Source organism: Haplochromis burtoni, unplaced genomic scaffold (genome assembly GCF_018398535.1).
Source record: "Haplochromis burtoni strain Fernald_Lab_line unplaced genomic scaffold, NCSU_Asbu1 Contig_256, whole genome shotgun sequence".
In the NCBI taxonomy this organism is placed as follows: domain Eukaryota; kingdom Metazoa; phylum Chordata; class Actinopteri; order Cichliformes; family Cichlidae; genus Haplochromis; species Haplochromis burtoni.
The window spans coordinates 868,063-888,642 of NW_024582617.1; the positions used below are offsets into that span (position 1 = coordinate 868,063).

At 44.2% G+C, this 20,580-nt stretch overlaps 2 protein-coding genes across 7 annotated transcripts in view; one reads left to right on the top strand and one right to left on the bottom strand.

Moving 5' to 3' along the window:
- The first annotated feature begins 1,235 nt into the window (after nucleotides 1-1,235).
- ivns1abpa (influenza virus NS1A binding protein a) lies at nucleotides 1,236-13,193 on the top strand. Of its 2 annotated transcripts, XM_005938503.2 has the most exons (16): nucleotides 1,236-1,433; nucleotides 5,158-5,312; nucleotides 5,913-6,202; nucleotides 6,400-6,534; nucleotides 6,812-6,981; nucleotides 7,075-7,150; nucleotides 7,254-7,427; nucleotides 8,014-8,139; nucleotides 9,660-9,770; nucleotides 10,293-10,434; nucleotides 10,547-10,771; nucleotides 10,957-11,078; nucleotides 11,303-11,429; nucleotides 11,533-11,664; nucleotides 11,748-11,921; nucleotides 12,016-13,193. In XM_005938503.2, exons 4-16 carry the CDS (start codon nucleotides 6,424-6,426, stop codon nucleotides 12,276-12,278), a joined length of 1,953 nt encoding a protein of 650 aa, XP_005938565.1. In that variant the 5' UTR covers nucleotides 1,236-1,433; nucleotides 5,158-5,312; nucleotides 5,913-6,202; nucleotides 6,400-6,423; the 3' UTR covers nucleotides 12,279-13,193. The 2 variants fall into 2 exon arrangements, with proteins under 2 accessions (XP_005938565.1, XP_005938564.1); XM_005938502.2 differs by lacking the exon at nucleotides 5,158-5,312.
- A 117-nt stretch (nucleotides 13,194-13,310) lies between these two features.
- Nucleotides 13,311-20,580, bottom strand: part of swt1 (SWT1 RNA endoribonuclease homolog) — a 24,429-nt gene continuing 17,159 nt past the window's right edge. For all 5 annotated transcript variants that reach the window (XM_005938497.3, XM_005938500.3, XM_005938501.3 and 2 more), the window contains exon 17: nucleotides 13,311-14,943. In XM_005938497.3, coding sequence (XP_005938559.1) covers nucleotides 14,844-14,943 — 100 coding nt within the window. In that variant the 3' untranslated portion in view covers nucleotides 13,311-14,843. The remainder of the gene's footprint in view (nucleotides 14,944-20,580) is intronic.

Here is a 20,580-nt window from a genome sequence, read left to right on the forward strand (position 1 = left end):
TAACAGTGACAGGGAGAAATGTATCACTGATGCATGAAGGTCAGGTTGTTCTGTTAGATCCTTGGTGCTTTGATTTTGGAATTGCTTGGTTTCCTTAGCTGTCTGTGGAGAAGCTTCCTCTGCAGTCCAGAGACACATCACTGCAAAAACATACAGAGGTAAAATATTATACAGGCTCCATCTTTGTCATTCACTCATTTATTTTCTTGAACATTAGCCAGCAATAACTTATCTCACCTTGTCAGGAATGTTAACCTACATGGATGGAAGTACCGCGTGTTGTGGTAATAATACCAGCACAAGAGCTGTTATGAATAGACTATGCTGTGTTGATACCTTATATGTGATGGCTAAACTCTGACTGCGGCTCTTATCGCTGCGGTTACCAACACATGCTCTTGTGCTGCAGACAAATAGACATGCTCACAGTGCAGATACTGACTGACTGACTGACACGTGGCTATGGAAGTGATTCCTATCCTCTAATCTAATTACTGACGCACTGAGTTTGTACTAAGCTCCATTCAGTCACAGCAGGTGAATGGGCTCTTCTACAATGACGTCCTTGCAGTAGCAGCCACGGTTTAGTTTGGATGTTCCTTTTTAATGGACATCACTTGTGGTAATTGTTAGAGCTTGCTGTCATGACTCATAGGATCAGTATATGAGTAATAGCAAGTAAATTTTGGCAGGTGCATTCAAAAGACAGAGAAGATAAAAGACTATCCTATTCAAACAGGACACTATAAGGCCAATTTAATCTCGTTTCACTGTAGATATTTTACTACTTTCTCTATTTTGCTGATATGAATGGATGAAAGAGGTTTAGATAAACGTAGGAAAAACCACAGGCGAATTAATAAAATGAACACATTTCCATGATGATCATACGAGGAGTGGTATATACTGTAAGGTGATTCAATTTTGAGGAAATTTTATTAACAAAGGTCATCATCTCCATAGCAACCACACTCTGAAACGTTTTTTCTAGCCTTTTTAAAAGAGTTTTTAGGACTAGTTATTAAAGAAATATTAAAATGTTTCATGAATAAATTAATAACGACTAAATAAAATAAAAATAAATAAAACCGTCTTTCTCAATGTGTTTCTAATAATCCACCGCGCTTCGCTACAACCTGGATTTCATCATTTTCACAGTGGGCGTTAAGGACCGCCCACTCTCGGTGACGCGGGGGGCGGAGTGGCGGTTCTCGGGAGCGCGCGTTCTCATTTTAGCGCTGCTCGGCCATTCTGGCACAGAGACAGTCGAAGTTTGACTGTGTGTCGACGGTCCTTTACTGAGGAAGAAAAGACCTACCGTTAGCTCCACACGCCGTGCCTGTAGCCGCGTTGCGTCTTTTCTCCAGCTCGACTCCACCAAGTCTGAATTCGCATTAAATATGTCTCATATCATTTGTTATCAAACGCCTCAGGTAAGACTGTTCTCTCTCTTGAAAATAATTCAGAGATGAACTGATGTTGCTTGATGGCTTCGACGTGTAGTCAGCTGTTAACGCGTGGTGAAGCCGTTGTATGGGTTATTGGGCACTAGCACAGCCGTAAAACAGCTGTTAGATGTGTATTTTGGAGCTTAAAATAAATGGTAATTTTCGCATTTATCGGGTTTGTGCGACAACCGCTGAAAATGCCGCGCAATGCTCCCTCGTAGCGGAGAGTCGCGGACAATTTACCCCGGCCGCAGCTTTCAGGTTAGCGTTACTGATGACTACAATAAGCTAACACTGACCGGTAACATAAGAGTATCGTTATTTTAGATGTAATTATTGAATAAAACACAGTGTCTGAATTTATTGCTGGTGTAGCTGCCCCGTGGTTACCGAGCTAGGAAGCAGTTGCTAGCTTAAAAAAAGGCTAACATGCGCTTCCCTCGGATCCATCTCTCCGTGACTTCCTAGCTGTTCATTCCACCTGCATGCCCATGCCTAGGTCGCGTAAATGCAGAGGTATTTGTGTAGTCTTCCTTTGTAGTCTTTGGAGAAAAAAAATCGATTTAACCTAATCTGGTACTTTAGGGCGGGTTGGGGGGGGGGTCCCTTTCCTGACTCGGTTTCCGGTGGCGGGATTGTATTTAGAGTGGCTATATGACTTCTGGATCATCGCCAGACATCATGGCCCTGGTGGTGGTTTCCTCGCTAGAGGGAAGGAGAGAGGGGGTTATTGAATGGCACTGCATAATAGCGACGAGACAAACATACGTACTTTAAATCAAATTGCAAGATTTACCCTTCGAGAAATGGTAGGTAGTTAGGGTGGGACACGCTGTCCTTTACTGACCCTTCATGTAGTTTAGCCACATTCTGTGGGCTGTGACCAGTCTTGCCACAGTACTGATGCCCCGTTTTTTGCCACTTGGGCTTATTGATTACCCTTGATCATTTGGCATTCATTGGCTGCATGCTGCCTAACGCCATGGTAGTATTTGACCTACTGTGCTGTTAATCGGTTTCTGAAGCTAACAGTCACGTGGAAAATTCCCTAGTAACACACTGATTTAATGAAAGGGCTAAAAATAAACATTTAACGGGTTCCTTAATGTATGTCCAGTATGTGCTAAATGGAGTGTGTGCGTATATATTCAGTCTGATCAGTTGTGCTCACAGGCATTAGTGCTTTTATTTGCAGACGTGTTATTTTAATGAGATGGCCAGGGGGAGGGGGTTGGTTTGCTCCTTACATGCATTTGACGGCCTCCTCACCTTGTAGCTTATTGGAATGGATTTCAACTACAGACATGTTCCAGCGTAGGAAGGACTGTGTTTTAATAAGCTACAGAGGCAGCTGGGTGTATAGTGCTTTTTGTTATTGTTGTTCACCCTTATTAGATTCCCTTTGCGACGTGTTACAGGCGGTACATTTCCACACGGTGAAAACTGGGTGTAATATTAAGCAGTGCCTCTTTTCACCACAAGAGGGCTGCCTAACAAGCATTAATTGTTCAGCTTTCCTACCAGCATTCTTTGTGCCTGTTTAATCAGATGGAAAAACGGAGAGAGCATCCATTCAGAGCTGTCCTCTGTGACAAAGTTGTGAACAGTGTCACTCTTTCTCTTCCAGGCTATTGTTCTCCCTCCTTTGTTTAGTGGCTTTCAAGCCTGCCTGTACAACGGCACTTGAAGCTCATCAACCATGCGCCCCCCCCCCCTTCTTATTTTACTGCTTGCTCAGTGTCTGATGTGATACAAGTTAAGTTTTGATCATGACTTGTGCTCACACAAGTGCCCCAAAGGACAGCCACAGGCAACAATTTCATACATATTCTGTTAAGCCTGAGACAATAAACGTTTACTGGTTCCCAGAATAACTGTCAGTGGTTTAAAATTATCCAAATACACCAGGTCCTTGTGTCAGGAAAGCTGGGTTTAAGATGGAAACTCTGTTAAAGAACTATCTGGAAAGTTGAAGGTGTGGCTTTTGGCTGCCAGAGTCTCGCGTAAAGTGCTTGGTGGGAAAAAGGGAAGTGAAACGAGTCAATATGCCAGTGTGGTGGACCCAGGCCTGTGGAGGAGTTCACAGCATTTGTTCCTTCTTAGGGAGTCTTCCGCCAGATGTTGCGTAACGACTCAAAAATAGGTCAGCGTGCCCTCCGTCCACACGCAGACGGGCTGAATTATAGCTTTCTGTGCCAGTCTTGCTGTGTGTGCTGTTCATTGCTTTGTAAAAGCCTTTTTTCTAGAATGTGCCACCGAGCTTTGCTTTTTTCAGTGTGTGCTTTGGCACACATTATTGGCAGGTTCACATATTTGCCAATGAGCTCTTTCCCAAAAACAAAACAGTTGCGCAACATGGCACATCTTGATGCTTTCTGGCTTTAATTTTTATACTGCATGCAAGTAGCATCACTCCAGCACTTGCAAAAAAATAAAGCCAGTAGTGACTGACAAGTAATGCTTTTTCAGGAAAATACATTAATTTTTAATCTTTTTTATTTCATGATCATTTTGTCCCTCAGACTTGAATTGTCCCAATTTATTCATGTCCCTTTGTGGGTTGCAGTGGAGGTAAAGAAACTGTTGGATACAGCCTGAAGCACAGTAATCCCTTCTTAGAATAGATCCTCCTTCCATTACTTGCTTATAAAACTGCTAACAGTATGGTTATGAGTTTAGTAGGTCACTGGATTTGAGTACTTTTACTTTGTTGGTCTGGCTCAGTACATGTGTGTACTTGCTCTGCGAGTGTGATTGTAAATGATATCGGATAGAAGTTTAAGATTCATGTATTCATACTGTTTTTATTGATCCTTTTCTAATGTTGCAGTAAAAACAAACATGCACTTTATTCAAAGTTAGCTGGAAAATAAATGTTTTTAAAAAGCAGAGTACAAATGAATAGTTTTCTCTCCTTTTTGTTTCTTTATTACAAATGTGTCATTCACATGTGACCTTGGCTTGGAAAGAATGTGTTTGTTTCCTCTGAACTATCTGACAGCGGATAACATGGTTGTTATTTCAGCAGCGGCTTACAAAGACCATGCTGTTTGTCTGCCTCATTGTCAGTCTGGTCTTTTGCTGTTTCTTTATCGGGCTAGCAGTGAAGTCAAACGTAGAACAGCTGTATTTTAGCTGGGCACACGGTCGAAATGCTTCCTAGAGTCGTGTGTCTTTTTTGAGAATAGGGCTGCAGTAATCTGCTACGGGAGTTTTTAGTAACTACAAAAAATCCACCCAATCAAAATGACAGGTGCACTGCATGTGTACCACTTAGTTAGGTTGACACCTTTTTAAATGAGTTCATTCTGCATGCAAGTTGGAGTCTTGTACAAACTGAGGGTGCACCAAATGGCAAGGCATTTGGTGCACCTGCCGTGGTCCGTCTTGTCCTCTCTCCCCGTGTGATTTAGTAATAAAACACAATTCTGCAGGTGGTAAATGGTGAGTTGGTTAGCCACAGGATTGGACCAGCTGTGTTTACTTCTGTTAAAATCTTTTTGTTAAACTGGGATAATCGTGTGTTTCGGGGTCAGTTTAGGTATTCCTCTGCTTTACTTTTTGGTGAAGTCTAAATTTGTTTTTTAGTATTGGATCGAAATGTCTGAGGGGGAGGGGGCGCTATTTTTAAATAAAATTTATTATTATTATTATTATTATATGAAGCTTCACATGTCACAAGTCGTTTCCTCCTGCATTTTTCTTATAGGTCAGTGCCTGATTATAAAGGTTCCTATAGGGAGGAGCTAGCCAAGTAGGCCTGTCATGTAACATAGAGCTGATGGAGCCTTGCCTCGGAGAGAAGGGGAGATGAAGCTGAAGACATGAGATGGATTAAATGGTCTTGCTTGGCCTTATCAGCAGGTGTGGAGATTTAAAGAGCCAAATGGAGTGTTGCAAGGGAGGAGTATATGGTGCTTGGCTACCAGTGCTGCAGGCTCCATGCTTTACAGCAGGGGTAGGCAACTCCAGGCCTCCAGTGCCGGTGTCCTGCAGGTTTTAGACGTGTCCTTGATCCAACAGGGCTGATTTAAATGGCTAAATTACCTCCTCGACATGTCTTGAAGTTCTCCAGAGGCCTGGTAATGAACTAATCATGTGATTCAGGTGTGTTGACCCAGGGTGAGATCTAAAACCTGCAGGATACCGGCACTCGAGGCCTGGAGTTGGGGACCCCTGCTTTACAGGATATTGGGATAACAGTTTCTTAAACGTGATGGGATTGACTGGTCTGATTTATCTTTTATTGAATTTTGTAAGCAGTCTTGTGACTATTGAGGAAAACTGAGCTCTGCGTGATTGTTTGTTTCCAAAGAGAAGGGACTGCAGCGCTCACTTTCTTACCACGTGGAACTGACTCATGCTCACATTGCCTGAATGCCAAGAACATGCAGCATCCATTTAAAAACCAAGCAAGAACTTAACTCCCTGTTTTCCTTCTCCTTTTTTTTTCCCCCCATGCAGGTTATAATGTGCAACAAACACAGAATAAGTACTACTCTATAGCCAACGGGATACCAAGGACTCGATTGCAGTCGCTTCAAGCCTGATAGTTTGTCCTTGTGGCTGCTTCCCCTCTCCATTCTGCTCAGTGGTCAGCTGGCATTTCTTCTGACAACTTCCCATCCCTCTCCCTGGGTGAAGAAGACTTAGTTCTCACAGGGATCTTAGTCTGCTTTGCCTGGTGCCTACGTTTGTTTCCTGTTCTGCTCTCAGCAGTGGTGCTTCCCTGGATTTGAATTATTCTCTATTAGGTAAGAGAACCACTAATGCAAGGATTATAATTGACAGTGCACGTTGCAGACGCCTAATCCTAATCCTGTGTAGTCGTCAATGAAATAAGCCAGCGTTTACGATCCTGCATACCTGAAAGCACGTCTCACACTGCAGAAGATATTGATTAGTGCTTGACTAAATGCATATATTTTTTGTTCTTTTCTTTTTTCCTTAGATAATTTGTCAAAAATTTTCCAAGATGATTCAAAACGGTTATTTGATCTTTGAGGATGAAAGTTTCCTGGACTCTACCGTGGCCAAAATGAATGCCCTGAGGAAAAACGGGCAGTTCTGTGACGTTAGGCTGCAGGTATGCTTTATTGCAGAAACACTTGCATGGTCCATTGCACATTCTCAGAAAAGCCACCGAGTTATTCTGTGAACTTCTATGAGCTGAGGTGGAGCAGGGTGTGCTCTAGAGGACAAATGACCACTTACTCCACTGATTAACCTTTAAATACATGTTGTTAAAAAAAAAAAACTCAATTGCTTTTCATTTTAACTTTATTAGTTTTACCCACTGTGATCTTTTATGCATTTCCTCCCCGATCCTGATTGAGTGACCCTTCTTTCTCTTTATTGTCCAGGTGTGTGGTCACGAACTCATGGCCCACCGTGCAGTTCTGGCTTGCTGCAGTCCCTACCTGTTTGAGATCTTTAACAGTGACATTGAGTCTCACGGAGTCTCGCATGTCACTTTTGAGGACTTGGACCCAGAGGCTGTGGAGATCTTGCTAAACTACGCCTATACTGCCCAGTCAGTAGCAACTCTGACCTTTGACCCTTACGCCCATCTCTTTATGATTCTTAACCTTTGGTTGATAACGACTATGCATTTTCTGTGTGATAGACTCAAGGCAGACAAGGAGCTGGTCAAGGAAGTTTACTCTGCAGCCAAAAGGTTCAAAATGGAGCGAGTCAAACAGGTATGTTTTTCCTCATCGGCCCCATTCGTCACAATTTTCTCCCCCATCATCCTTAAAGGTTATTTCCTCAGTTATTAATCCCAGTGTGTTCCGCTCACTTCAGATTTGTGGCGACTACCTGCTGTCTAAATTGGATTCCCAGAATGCCATCTCCTTTCGAAACTTTGCCAGCTCTATGGGAGATGCTAGATTTTTGTCCCAGGTAGATGCCTTCATCCAAGACCATCTACTGGAAGTGTCTGAACAGGAGGACTTCCTTAAACTTCCCCGCCTTAAGGTACTGGCATAAAGGATCACACATGTAGTTAAATATTTAAGTATTTATTGACTGTTTGTTTAAGTGCATTTGAGCCATTCTGTAATGAAGAAGTGATGCATTGTAAGCCTCCGTTAACAGTCTTATGTCTTTGTAGCTACAGTTGGTGTTTAGTGAAATAACTCAGGATTAAGGTTTACATTTATACCTTTCTGACTCTAACGCAAGATTAACGATACTTGCAGTATGAACGTGCGCCCTTTAATCATTACACTCAAATCCTGTTGAGTGTGGGGGACGTGAAGCGCAGCAGGCTAACGTGATGCTTTTGTTCACACTGGACTGAATTAACCCCGTGGTTGAGTCAAAGTGAGCCTCTCAGGTTTTGTAAGGCTGGAATGTGATTTCCTTTATTGTAGGATTGCATTATGCTGAGAGAAGAGCTGAAATTGGCATTTTAAACAAACTAATGGCAAAATGCTAATCATTCAGTAAGATGAGGTTCCCAGCTACCCAGTAAAGCTCGTGGTATTCATTTTCTGTTACGTGCTGACTTCATTTCTGCCGTGCACGCCTCCTGTTTCACCTCCTCACTCTGTGTTTACAGTTGGAGGTAATGCTAGAAGACAACCTCACCCTGCCCAGCAATGGCAAGCTCTACTCGAAGGTTCTCAACTGGGTGCAGCGTAGCCTGTGGGAGAACGGTGACCATCTGGAACGACTGATGGAGGAGGTCAGTATCTGGGTGTGCCGTCTCAGCTCATACTAATCTGCATTCTTGCCTTCCCCCTTCCCCTCCCTCTTAACTCCTCCTGTTTTTGACATTAAGAAGTCATTAGGAGGCTGAAGTAGAAATGGCATGCCATTTTCATGCTGTTCTATCAGCATTGTTCTTTTTTTTGTTCCCTCTGATTTGTTGGAGTGTTTGCAGTAAGAAACTCTGTACCCCTGAACCCTACTACAAATTAGAGGTGAGCCCAAAAGAGCTGCTGTCTGCTCTTGTCTTTATATTTTTGGTTTGTTTGTTTTTCCAATATTCTCTTTTGGGTATGTGGTTGGATTACATGCAACCCCATCTGAGTATTACGGTGCTCCTCTCCTCCTATGAACACACACACACTCAAAGGTCTGACCCTTGATTCTGATTTTTCACTTTTTGCTATCTGAACAGGTGCACGTTTGTTGCTGCAGCACTAACAGGCACTCCTCCCCGTTGATTTATATCTCCTGTAGGTTTATTAGCAGCAGCAGGAGACCAGACTGAGGAGCCAGGACTGAGCCACCAGGGTAATGAGTCAGAGAAAAGGGAGGGAGGAGAGGAGCACAACTGCCCCTCAGCAGCTTCTCTTTGCAGCCAAACAACAACACTGTGTCCCCATCTGTCCATGGCATACATGCACATGAATCCCATTTCCACATTTATCAGAACACATGGTTCATCATCTCCCTCGCAAGCGATACATGCAATTGAATACCCCGTTACTGCACATAAATTCATGTTAAACTTTTCTAAAATACACACACATCAATCCTTTGCCTTTTATTTTTTTTTATATGCCCTAAAGATGGGCAGCTGAGTGACTCCAGCAGCTCTGACAGAATACATCTGACTGCTCGCGTCTCCTGGTGGATTTAATCTGTTATGTCCCAGCAAAGTTGTTTTACCTGCACTGTTGTTAGGCATCTGGATTTGCCTGCCCGTTGTGGCTGCTGTCACAGTAACAACTTCAACTAGAGGCTGAATTTTGAAGCAGCTGATGTGGGAAGTGTGCCACACGCAGCTCCTCTTCTTCATTCTTCACAGAAGATCTTTCCAGATGGAGCTTCGCATTTTATCATTTCTTTTTTTTTTTTACCAACTCCCTCTGTTCATAGATGGAAATTAAGGAGACGCTCTGTCACATTCGGCCGATATCTTCTTGCGCTTGAACGCCTAACACACTCTGTGCAGTGCTGGTGGTATGTGTGTCTTTAAAGGAAGCCTTTCTATTCAAACAGCAGAAGATCCAGGTCTCTGTCCCTCCCCCCCCTCTCCTCTTTACAGCACTGCCTCTCCTCCCCCCTCCTTTTTTTTTTTTTTTCTCAGGTTAATGTTGTTTAAAAAATAACTTTGCTAACTGTTCATATTGTCTAACCATTGCCCCTGACCCCTTCTTTTTTTTTTTTTTTTCCCCCCCTCCCCCTTATAAGGGGCTCTCAGTGTGTTGCCATGGAGACAGCCACATGGGTGTGTTGTTCCTGTTTGTCTTTCAGGTGCAAACGCTGTACTACTCACCTGACCATAAGCTGGTGGATGGAGGGCTGGTGATTGAGGGGCACAGTGAGGTGTTTGGTGGCGAGGAGGACCACCTTCAGTTTGTGCAGGTACTCAACAGCTTGTGCCTGGCTTCACCGCCTCTACCACACTTTGCTTGGCAGCGTGCGGCATACAGCTTGTGCCTGACCATGCATCAAAGAACTACATGGTCCCTTTCTGGCTAAAAGTCTATATGGCTCATTTGTACCATAATTTAGCCACAATGTAAGAGCTAATGTAACGTAGAACATGACCAATGATGCCGGCCTGGCAGTGCTGTTGAGCATATGTTAAAAGCTCTCTGTGTTTATTAAGCTAATCTCAGCCAGCTGAGCGTGGACAGTTGCTGTTTCAGGTTTTTATCGGCCTCCTTTAAATTGTGTCGTGGTCTGACACTGCTGTAGTAGCTGCTGTAGCTGGCTTCAGATATGGGGAGGTGAGATTTTGGTACTTGCTCCGGCAAGATCATGCTACGTCTACGTTAGAGCAGCTGGATCAAAGAGTAGGCTGGGATGGAATTGGTTGGCGTTGGCCACTGTTGGGGCCTGTGGTGCAAGCTTGGTTTCTGTAGCTGCAATATACTCTTGCAGAAGAAACCTGTACGGGAGAGCGACCAGCGACAGATGAGCTGCAGCTCTTCAGGAAGCCTGTCTCCCTCCAACCAAGCAGCAAATGCCCCAAAGCAGACCGCCAGGAGAGAGTGGAAATACATCGCCTCTGAGAAGACCGCAAGTAAGTCCATTAACTGTGCAATCAGAACTTGCCTTTGGGTGGAATAAACGCCACATGCTGTACATGAAAAGCAAACTTTTTGTTGCCTAACCATCTCTAATCTTACTCCTAGGCAACAACTACTTGTGTCTGGCTGTGCTGGACGGTGTGCTGTGTGTGATCTTCTTGCACGGTCGCAACAGCCCTCAGACATCTCCCTCTGCCACTCCCTGCTTGATGAAGAGCCTCAGCTTCGAGGCCCAGCCAGAAGAGCTCGAAGAGCAACCGCTCTCACCCATGCATTATGCTCGCTCCGGCCTGGGCACCGCAGCCTTGAATGGAAAATTCATTGCAGCAGGTTGGCAAATCATCCATTAGCCTTACTGCTTTCTCTGTCGGTGGGGTGTGTGTTTGTAGGTTATAGTGCAGCACGGACAGACGTACACACGTTGTTCTCACTGGACATGTAGGTTTTGCACTGATTAATATTTTGAGTTTATATAAGGGAGTTATTGACTGTGGTGCCTCTTTGTGTTCCTGCAGGGGGCTACAACAGAGAGGAGTGTCTGAGGACTGTCGAGTGTTACGACCCCAAGGAGGACCGCTGGACTTTCATCGCACCCATGCGGACTCCGAGGGCTCGTTTCCAGATGGCCGTGCTCATGGTAGAGTTTTAGCATTTATCTTATGTCAGGTTCATTTGTTCTGGATTACAGAGACATTTTAATATCCGCCCGGGAGCGTAGCTGCACCTGTTCAAACAGGATTAGTTGTCCTGTTTAAGTATTTCTCTACTCCTCGTGTTCAAATATGTTTGTTACATTTCTGTTAGTTGGCACTTGATGTTGGAAAAATTGGAAGTGTGAAAGGGTCTAATGACCTCTTGCAGGGTCAGCTTTACGTGATTGGAGGTTCAAACGGACATTCTGATGAGCTGAGCTGTGGGGAGAAATACGATCCTCGCACTGATGAGTGGACTCAAGTACCAGAGCTGAGGACGAATCGCTGCAACGCAGGTCGGTCCACTGTGCATGCATGCAACTTTTTTTCCATGTCTAGAAAAAAAGTGTCTGAAGTCTTCAATGACGGTTCAACTCGTCGCTTTCATCTCTCTTAAAGGCGTCTGCTCCTTGAACAACAAACTCTATGTTGTGGGAGGGTCGGATCCCTGCGGGCAGAAGGGTCTGAAGAACTGTGACGCTTTTGACCCTGTGGCCAAAACCTGGACCAACTGTGCCTCCCTCAACATCAGTGTGTATCCACAGTGGATTTTGACTTTTTTGCAGCCTGAGGTGAGATGAAAAGCTGTATTCATTGAGCGAATATGATTTCAGGGAGGCACCAGGCAGCAGTGTGCGAGTTGGACGGCTTCATGTACGCGATCGGAGGGGCAGAGTCGTGGAATTGCCTGAACACCGTGGAGCGCTACAACCCCGAGAACAACACCTGGACTCTGATAGCTCCCATGAATGTGGCTCGCAGAGGGGCCGCCGTCGCCGTTCATGCAGGTGAGTCCACAGATACGAAAAGCTAGCCCTGCCTTTCAGACTGATCCGTTCTTGGTCAGACTTCCCTGACGTTGGCATCTCTGGCTCTCGATAGGCAAACTGTTTGTTGTCGGCGGCTTCGACGGCACCCACGCTCTTCGCTGCGTGGAGATGTACGACCCCGCCCGCAACGATTGGAAGATGCTGGGCAGCATGACATCGTCTCGCAGCAATGCGGGCGTGGCCATGCTGGGTGACACAATCTACGCCGTGGGCGGCTTTGACGGAAACGAGTTCCTTAACACGGTGGAGGTATACAACCCCGAGATGGACGAGTGGTACGACTGCGCCAAAGCCCCGTCTCCCCTCTCTGACTGAAGAGGGAAGACCGGGAGGAGGGAGAGCAGGGGATTGGAGTTTCAGTGCTAAACCTATTTTTATTTTCCCCCCAAACTAACAGGCTTAGTGACGTAATCGTGTTTCGTGATGATCTGTGTGTATGAGCGGATACGTGTGGGGGTGGGGGGGACGGGCGAGGGGTCTTCAGTGAAGATCGACTTATATGTAGGGGGGGTGGGGGGGTTGTTGCCCAAAGCAACATGACGCCTTTGCATATTGCATACAATGGTTTTTGTGCTGTATATATTTAGTTTCTTCCTCATTTCTGTCATATGCCAACACATTTAGTGCTTCTTTCCCCCCTTACATTTCAAAGGTTTGTCACCTTTGAGGTTTTCACAGAAGCGTTCGACTTTTGGTTACTTAAAAGGTGGCTGTATGGAGTGGTGATGTTTTCATTTAAGAATATTTCTGTTGGGGGAAATGCAAGTTTGCTCACACATTTAAAGGTCAGTAGTTTGAAGCCTTACTCAAAAGTGCGAGTAGATAAACACCTATCATGGCTTTTTGTGTCATTTTAAACCAGCTGGATTGCTTTTTGGATCTTAAATGATGGCCTTTTTTTATATTTTTTTATACACTGCTGATTTACCAGTTTAAAAATAAAAAATAGTAGTAGCAGAGAGCTTCAGTCATTGAATCTAACCAGTGCCAGATTTAGTTGCATTCACGTGCACACACCACGCACAAACCATGCTTCTGCTAACTACATTTTTGTTTTTGTGACTTAAGAAATTGATGTATGTAGACATTGCAGTTTACTAAAAATCTTTTCCTTTTTTTTTTCCGTCTTGGGTTTAAAGTGTCAGGCATTGGCAGATTCTTCTGGAAGGATTGTTAGAGCAAGAAAATGACCACATTTGTAACATTTCTTAATAAATCATTTAAACCAGATTCTTTTGGCGTGATGTGTCATGATTTGAGATGAATCATCAGTTTGCAAATTCTGACATTAATCAAGTAATTAACACAAAGTATCGCTCGATAACAGACTATATCGTTTTTAAGTCGTGACTCAGCAGGTGACCCTAACTTTTGCTGCCACCTCATCTTCCTCTAGTTCTGCTCCTGAGTAATTGCTGTGTCCTGTTCACTGCTAAGCTTTCACTGCCACCATTTTCCACAGTGACTACCACACTAAGCCAGTTTTTTTTCCCCTCCCAAGTGTCTTTTAGTGGAGATTATGCTAAGCTGGCTAACAGACATCAGCAGGAAGGGATGACGACAGTCATTCTGGATAGTGGAAGTGTTGAAAGAGGACTGCCTGACCTCGTATCACTGCCTGCCTGCTGGAGCTGGTTTAATCCCTGCCCTGCACTCAATTCACAACTTGGTCACTGGTAACCTGTATGGTGGGGTAAATGGGCTAGTATAAGTATGTGTGGCTGTACACTTTGCTCTTGCATTGTAAAGTGGGATCATGACTAAAGAGCTGAGAGCATCGACATGTGTTGAAGCATTTTAAACTCTTACCTGATCATTTACAATTATAACTTTGATAGTTTTTCTTCCAGTCATTTTCTAATTACAACGTCACAGCGAGGTCCCTCGACAGCTACAAGTTTAAATGTATATTAAAGAACACTTAAAAAAAAAAAAGGCTCTGTACATTTTTCTAAATGACTAAGCTGAGACAGGAAGTTGGGGTCCTCATTACCTGTCCTTTCACCATCTTCCACCTCTCCCTGCATGGTGTCTGATGCTTCAGCCTCTGCCTGTGTCACACTACCAGCAGGTGTATTCTAAGCCTGTCTGCTGGCATCACAGGCATATAATCCCCTTAGTCACCCTTCACACACACGCATGACCACACTCGGGCTGACGATCACAGCAGCACTCTGCACATGCGAACGCTACCTCGTTAAAGAAAACGTGACGCGTCTCTAGTGATTCAAAACCAAGCAACAGTAAAAAAAAAAAAAGTTCTTTACTTGACAATTTAGCCAACAATAAGTTTAGATGTCAAAATGGGCTCTTAAAAAATGAACTGAACAATCTCAGCATTCATAAGAAAAATAGTGTTTTATGGATGTAACCTGAGCCTCGTGGTGAAAACAGAGAGCGACATCGATGTGAGTTAAATAACGTCAACAGATTAAGCTCTGTAAGAAGCTGTCAGGTAATCAGAAATGATTTAAAAACAAACCTAAATAAATGCAGGCCTTTAAATAACAAATGGTACATATTTTATTTTTATTAAAAAAATATTTCAAGTAAAAATGTTGTCATTTAACTAATCACTCTAAACAAAATAATATGCTTTTTTAAAATAGATTTAAATATTTATAAACTAAATTTCACCTTAACTCACAAACTCATTCAGGACACAAGTGCAAAGCTATTAGAGAATAATGAAATCTGTACTTGCTGAATTATACAAACCAGCTGTTACAGCATTAAACCTTCGGAAAACTGCGTTATCTCTGTAACATGAACTTTATGGATGGAGAACAAAGGCAGAAACGGGCACAGCACGAGCAGATGCGCCTTTAACTCGACAGCTTTGAGTTCAAGTTTGGTTGATGAGCAACGTTCCTGACGGTGCTACGTGGGGAACGTCGTGTATTGACCTGCAGCTTGAACACAGTGTTCCAAGGCCTCTTGAAGCTCCATTAACTTGGTCCCTCCCACCCTGAGCTTCTCCCTGGGAATACGAGAAAACAGAGAAAGACATGAGTACAGAGAAGGGAGTGGCATCCACCTCTCTCACACAGCTTTGCCTGTATGGTTTAATTAGATCCACTAATCGAGCCACTAAAGCGGACTTGTTCACTTTATAATCCAGAGGCACAAGAAAGTCTTACAGATATGAACCCTTCAACTACACTTTCCTGTCGTTCGGCTTTTACACAAAGTACACGGAGACTGAAAGGCTGGCATGGAAAACAGATCGATGAGTGAATTTTGAGTTATAAGATAAGCGTTCAGTGTTGTGAAACTGGAGGATGTGCAGAACATCCACCAGGATCAGGTGACCCTGAATCCTCCCTTAGTTATGCTGCAACAGGTGTAGGCTACTGGGGGATTCCCATGATGCACTGGGTGTTTCTTCTTCACTCACTATGTATTAACAGACCTCTCTGCACTGAATCATACTTGTTATTAACCTCTGTCTCTCTTCCACAGCATGTCTTTATCCTGTATTTCTTCTCTCACACCAACCAATCACAGCAGATGGCCCCGCCCCTCCCTGAGCCTGGTTCTGTCGGAGGTTTCTTCCTGTCAAAAGGGAGTTTTTCCTTCCCACTGTCGCCAAAGTGCTGCTCATAGGGGGTCATATGATTGTTGGGTTTTTCTCTGTGTGTATTATTGTAGGGTCGACGTTACAATATAAAGCGCCTGTATAAATAAAATTGAATTGAACATTTCAACAGAAAGGTGTCAAATGTACGGCACTTTGGTCACAGGAATGCACTCTCCACCAGTACACAGTGTTTAAGATGGGCTAAGCTTTACAAAAGGAACCTTGTGTGTGACACTTTTTCTCTCAGGAGAGATGCCATCCATCCCACTCTGGATGGAGCAGCTCTCATTTCTAGAAATCTGGCCAAATTTATTAAAACCCCCAAAATGTGACTATCCAGAGCTGGGAGCAGAAAGAGTTGCAGTCTTCAATGCCTCTCTGCAGCTTCCCTCCTCCTGTTATCCCCTAAACCCATCCCCTTAGAGACTGCGTCAGCTCTCAAAAAGACAAAAAAAAACAAACTAAAAACCAGCAACAAACAACTTAAACATAAAACCCTGAGAACCCCGCTCCAGAAATGTCTCTTAGTGTGCGACAAGGAGTTGAGAGCGGACAACGATCTAATCTCCAAAAAGCCTGTGGCTAATGAAATGTTTTAGGCCTGATTGTGTCAATGGGAATGGAGGTCAAGTTGAGATCTGGAAGATCGCAGCACTTTTCAAGAAAACTGCTCACAGGATAGCAAGGAAGGAAAACCTGTTTCACTTAAAAAGACCTGGAAGCACAGTCGGGCATGGCGCTGCACCGTTCTTATCTGCGGCATAAATATGACCTTCATGGAAGAGTCATTGGGAAAAGTCTGTTCCTGTGACCTCCCCATAAAAATCTGCACTACAAGTCTGCAAACGAGCATCGAAACAAGCCTGTGGACTGATGAACTAAACAACAGGAGTCTCTAAGGGCCCTGAGTAAAGACGTTGCAGCACGTGGCACAGGGAACATTTCAGTGGTGAGATGAAGAATGGTTTGTAGGTAAACAACGACAGTTAAACACTTCTGATCACAACACTACGGATGATCCTACCAAACCTGATAATTCACAAGGTGTTGTCTCTAGAAACAAAAGCTAAAGGTTTAGACACGTCCTCGCCGTCCACCAGCAGAACGTTTCGTCATCATCAGGTGACGTCTTCAGTCTCAGCTGACTGCAGGTTTCAACCTTATAAACAGGACATTTGCACACTGACTGACACCAGCACCACTGAATGAACAATGGGCTCTGAGGTCAGTTCCTTGATTATTAATATGCAAATTGTCATGATCATTGATCAGCAACCATTGATCAATGGCCATGAGTACCATTCACATTGCTCCTTCAGTGGGTTAGTTTCAGTCTTTGCACTGCAGCCCTCCACCCCCCAAAAAACCCCTCAATAACCCGAAGGCACTCAAAACCTTTAAAAGCTGACAGTCACCTAACAGAGTGGTGCCGTGCACACACCACGAGGTGCCCGAACGTTTGCTTAAGGCTCTTTTTCCTATTTGTAATTTTGAAACTGTGAAAGTTGAAGTTGGAAATAATCAACACGTCATCTTGAATTGATGCCTGAAAATGAAACCGAACATGGCACCGTGTGGATGAATCCAGACTTTTCTACGCTAACAGTTTGATCACTGAACTTTGGATGTGCTGATCGCACTCGCCACTCACAACAGACAACGCTGCTTCTGTGTACACGGCAGCTTCCAGAAGCTCTGGATTTCACTGGCAACTATTTAAGCACATTTCCCTCAGCTGAGCTCATTTTTTTGGTAACACTGCTACAGTACAGCACATCCAGGCAGTTGCAAACGCACATAACGAGGGTTCGGCATGCACAGACATGCAAACTGGCTGCTGAAATCTTGGCAACAGCTGCTTAGCAGCGGAGACGCTGAGGGAGCTTGTTGCTCGTTGGCCTTTTTTCTTTGTTTTCGCTGGATGATTGTGCAACTGCAGGAAGGAGAGGAATCTGCTGACTGCTATCCATCCACTTCCCGTTCCTCACCCCAGGGTGCAGCTGTGTGTTTTTGGAGCCTGTGGAAATGGGTACAGGCTGCTCCCAGGATGTGCTGATTGGTGGCAACTGGGCTGGTTTTGCAGAGTGTGCCATGGACAGACAGGCTTCCCTCAAAGTGTTTCCACTGACAAACTACTGCGACACGTTTGTCACGTCAAAGAGTGTCCAAGTGTCAGCGACGCACATCGACGGTGTGTACACAGGGAAGGGCTGCTGTGTTACATAACAGCCTACATGTGTTTGACAGGTAGTTAATGCATGTCCCCGGGAGACACTAATGATTTGCACTCAACTGAAAATAGGACCACGTGATGATGTGATGTTCTAAAGCAGAGCATCATGTGATTAGCAGGAGCAGAAAGCCTCCGATTGTATTCCATCCCCTCTGATGGCGCTAAGAACATTTAGGATCTTGCATCTGAGCAAAAAGCATCACAACAGTAACAATAAAGACGAAAATGGTTGCATTTATATCCATGTTTCCCTTTTCCCTCACCGGTCCTGCCAACAAGCACAGAGAAATCTTTCTTTGTCACTGTGATGCAGACAAAGAATTCTAATTACTGATCAATAAGAAGATTTTTTAAAGAACATAAAGAGCAAGCGAAGGCGGTGCGTTCAAATTAATGCAACACATGAAAACAAAGATTCATATTTCACTAACATCAGGCACGAGAGGGCGAAATAAAAGCTTCTATTACTGAAGGAGACCGATCTGCCTTATCAGACACACAGCAGCACTCGAGTATAATGAACAGAAAGTTAACTAATGTAACGCCCGAGGCTTTCTTGTGCTGAACGATGTGCTGTTCCCCACAGGCTTACGAAACGGCAGAGCGGCGTTTCCCTCTGGATGCTCCGTGTGACCGAGTTACATAAAACTAATGTGTAAATTTCATGACATGAGACGACGCCAGAAGGAGCCACCGCTAAATCTGTCGAGTGAGTCAGCGTATTATGTCAGAAACGATATGAAAGTTAAACATGGACGTGGCTAATGCGTGAACAAGCACTCTGTGAAAACCGAGTCATTCGATTATCAGCTGCGGTAACCAACAGCCACGCTGCTCTGCACTAAAAGCCATCGGGCAACAACCTGACGGCACGTCTGCGAGTGTGGATTTGAATATTTCTTGGAGCTGAGTGGATTTTAACAGAAGGCAAACTGAGCTGAGTCGCAGGACATCACATTCATTCAGTAACAGGACTGGAAGTTACAATCCCTGATAATTGGAGGAGGTCTTCAGGTATTGCTGTTATGAGGAAATGCAGCCCAGAAACTTTACCAGCGAGACACATCGTCATGTGCCTCAACTTCACAGGGTGTTTCGGTCTTTCACCCAAAATAATCTGCCATTTTTACCTTCCTTGGTTAGCTTTAGGGATTAGAGATCTGATCTAGATTATCATATTAAAATGTGGGACACATCGTCAGTAGCGGACCTTGGATTCATCGGGTGTTTCGGCCATTATCGCCAGACACCCTCATCTAAGGAGGCCCTGCCAGGGTTGATCAGGCCCCAGAGTGCGTCACTGGTTTGTGTTAAGGCCCTGAGACAGCTGCATCGGTCAACTAGCACTCAAATGCTTCCTCAATTGCATCCTCCCACGCTACCAGCAGCTCAAAATCTGCCAAACATTTGCCTCTTTGTTCAAAATCTAGATGTCTTTCAGAAGCACATGTGACTGCCCACAAGCTCTGTGCTCGATTTGCACAATATCCTTTCTTACTAAACACACAATGGCATTCCTATATCACATAACAGAAAGCAGTACCCTTATTCCTGGTGCTTCTGTGCCAGTGCAGAGTAACAGACCTATCACTGATTATTTTTAAATTTGTTTTATAGTGTTATAAAAAGTATGTTATCGAGAACGATAAGCAACACAGAACACGTTTTATTTAACCTGACACAGTAAAATCTTATCAGCTGAAACCAGCGCCTCCCAAGGCCTTATATAACTCGTGACATAATACCACTGCGCTCAGCAAAGAAATCAAATATTTAACACTGCGCTCGCTAAGTGAAGTCCTAGATTGGTTCACGGCGAATGTAACAAATAAAACATTTAGGATCAAAACAAAGAGCCTGTCAGCGGTGATCTGTGGCAACAAAAGCCAGAACGATGCGACTGCCAAGTGCCTGCAGAGCTCTTCTGGGAAGTGACACGGCACAAGCTGCCTTTAAACACTAAATAAAACATCTGACTTCACATGATTATTCCAGGCAAGAAAGTCACTGAAATACAGGAAAGTCATCTGATAATGCTCTCAGCTCTGATGACACAATAAGCAAGATCACAAAACGAGTCATTTTTCTCTCTCAACAGGTGATCCAGGAGTTTTTCTTTTTTTAAGTTTCCTTTCTCACTGTCCCACTTCCCCTCTGTTTTTCTGTTCCTTCATCGTTCTTTCTCCCTTTCCTATCCCTCAGTCATGTCTGTCCCATCTGTAACAACTGAAAATAAAATAAAATAAATAATAACAACAAAGGTCGATCAAATGGATCAATACAGTAAGGCCGTGATGATCCACTTGGTAAAGTAAATCCATTGGGTCTCCTTGTTGGCCTTCAGACAACAATTCTGACGGCAAAAAAAACAAACATAAAAAAAAACCAAACAAAAAAACCTCGAGTCATCTCGGCCGCAAACATTTCAGCACAAAATCTCATCTTGAAAATTGATGATAGTGTCATAAATTGAGTCATAAAAGAGATAACAAAGATTGAGGAACATAGCCAGAATCAGACGAATCCTTCAAGTATCTTGGTGTCCACATCTCCTCAGACCTGACGTGGGCTGCCCACTTTCAGGTCCAGACCAAAAAGGCTAGGCAGCGCCTGTACCATCTACGACAACTGAGGAAGTTCAGGGTCTCTCCAGAGATCCTCAGGATTTTCTATACAGGCGCTGTGGAGAGCATCCTCACGCGGAACATGACATCGTGGTTTGGGAACAGCTGTGTGAAGGACCAAAAAGCTCTCCAGAGAGTGATCCGTACAGCAGAACGCTGCTGCAGGATTGCTCTCCCCCC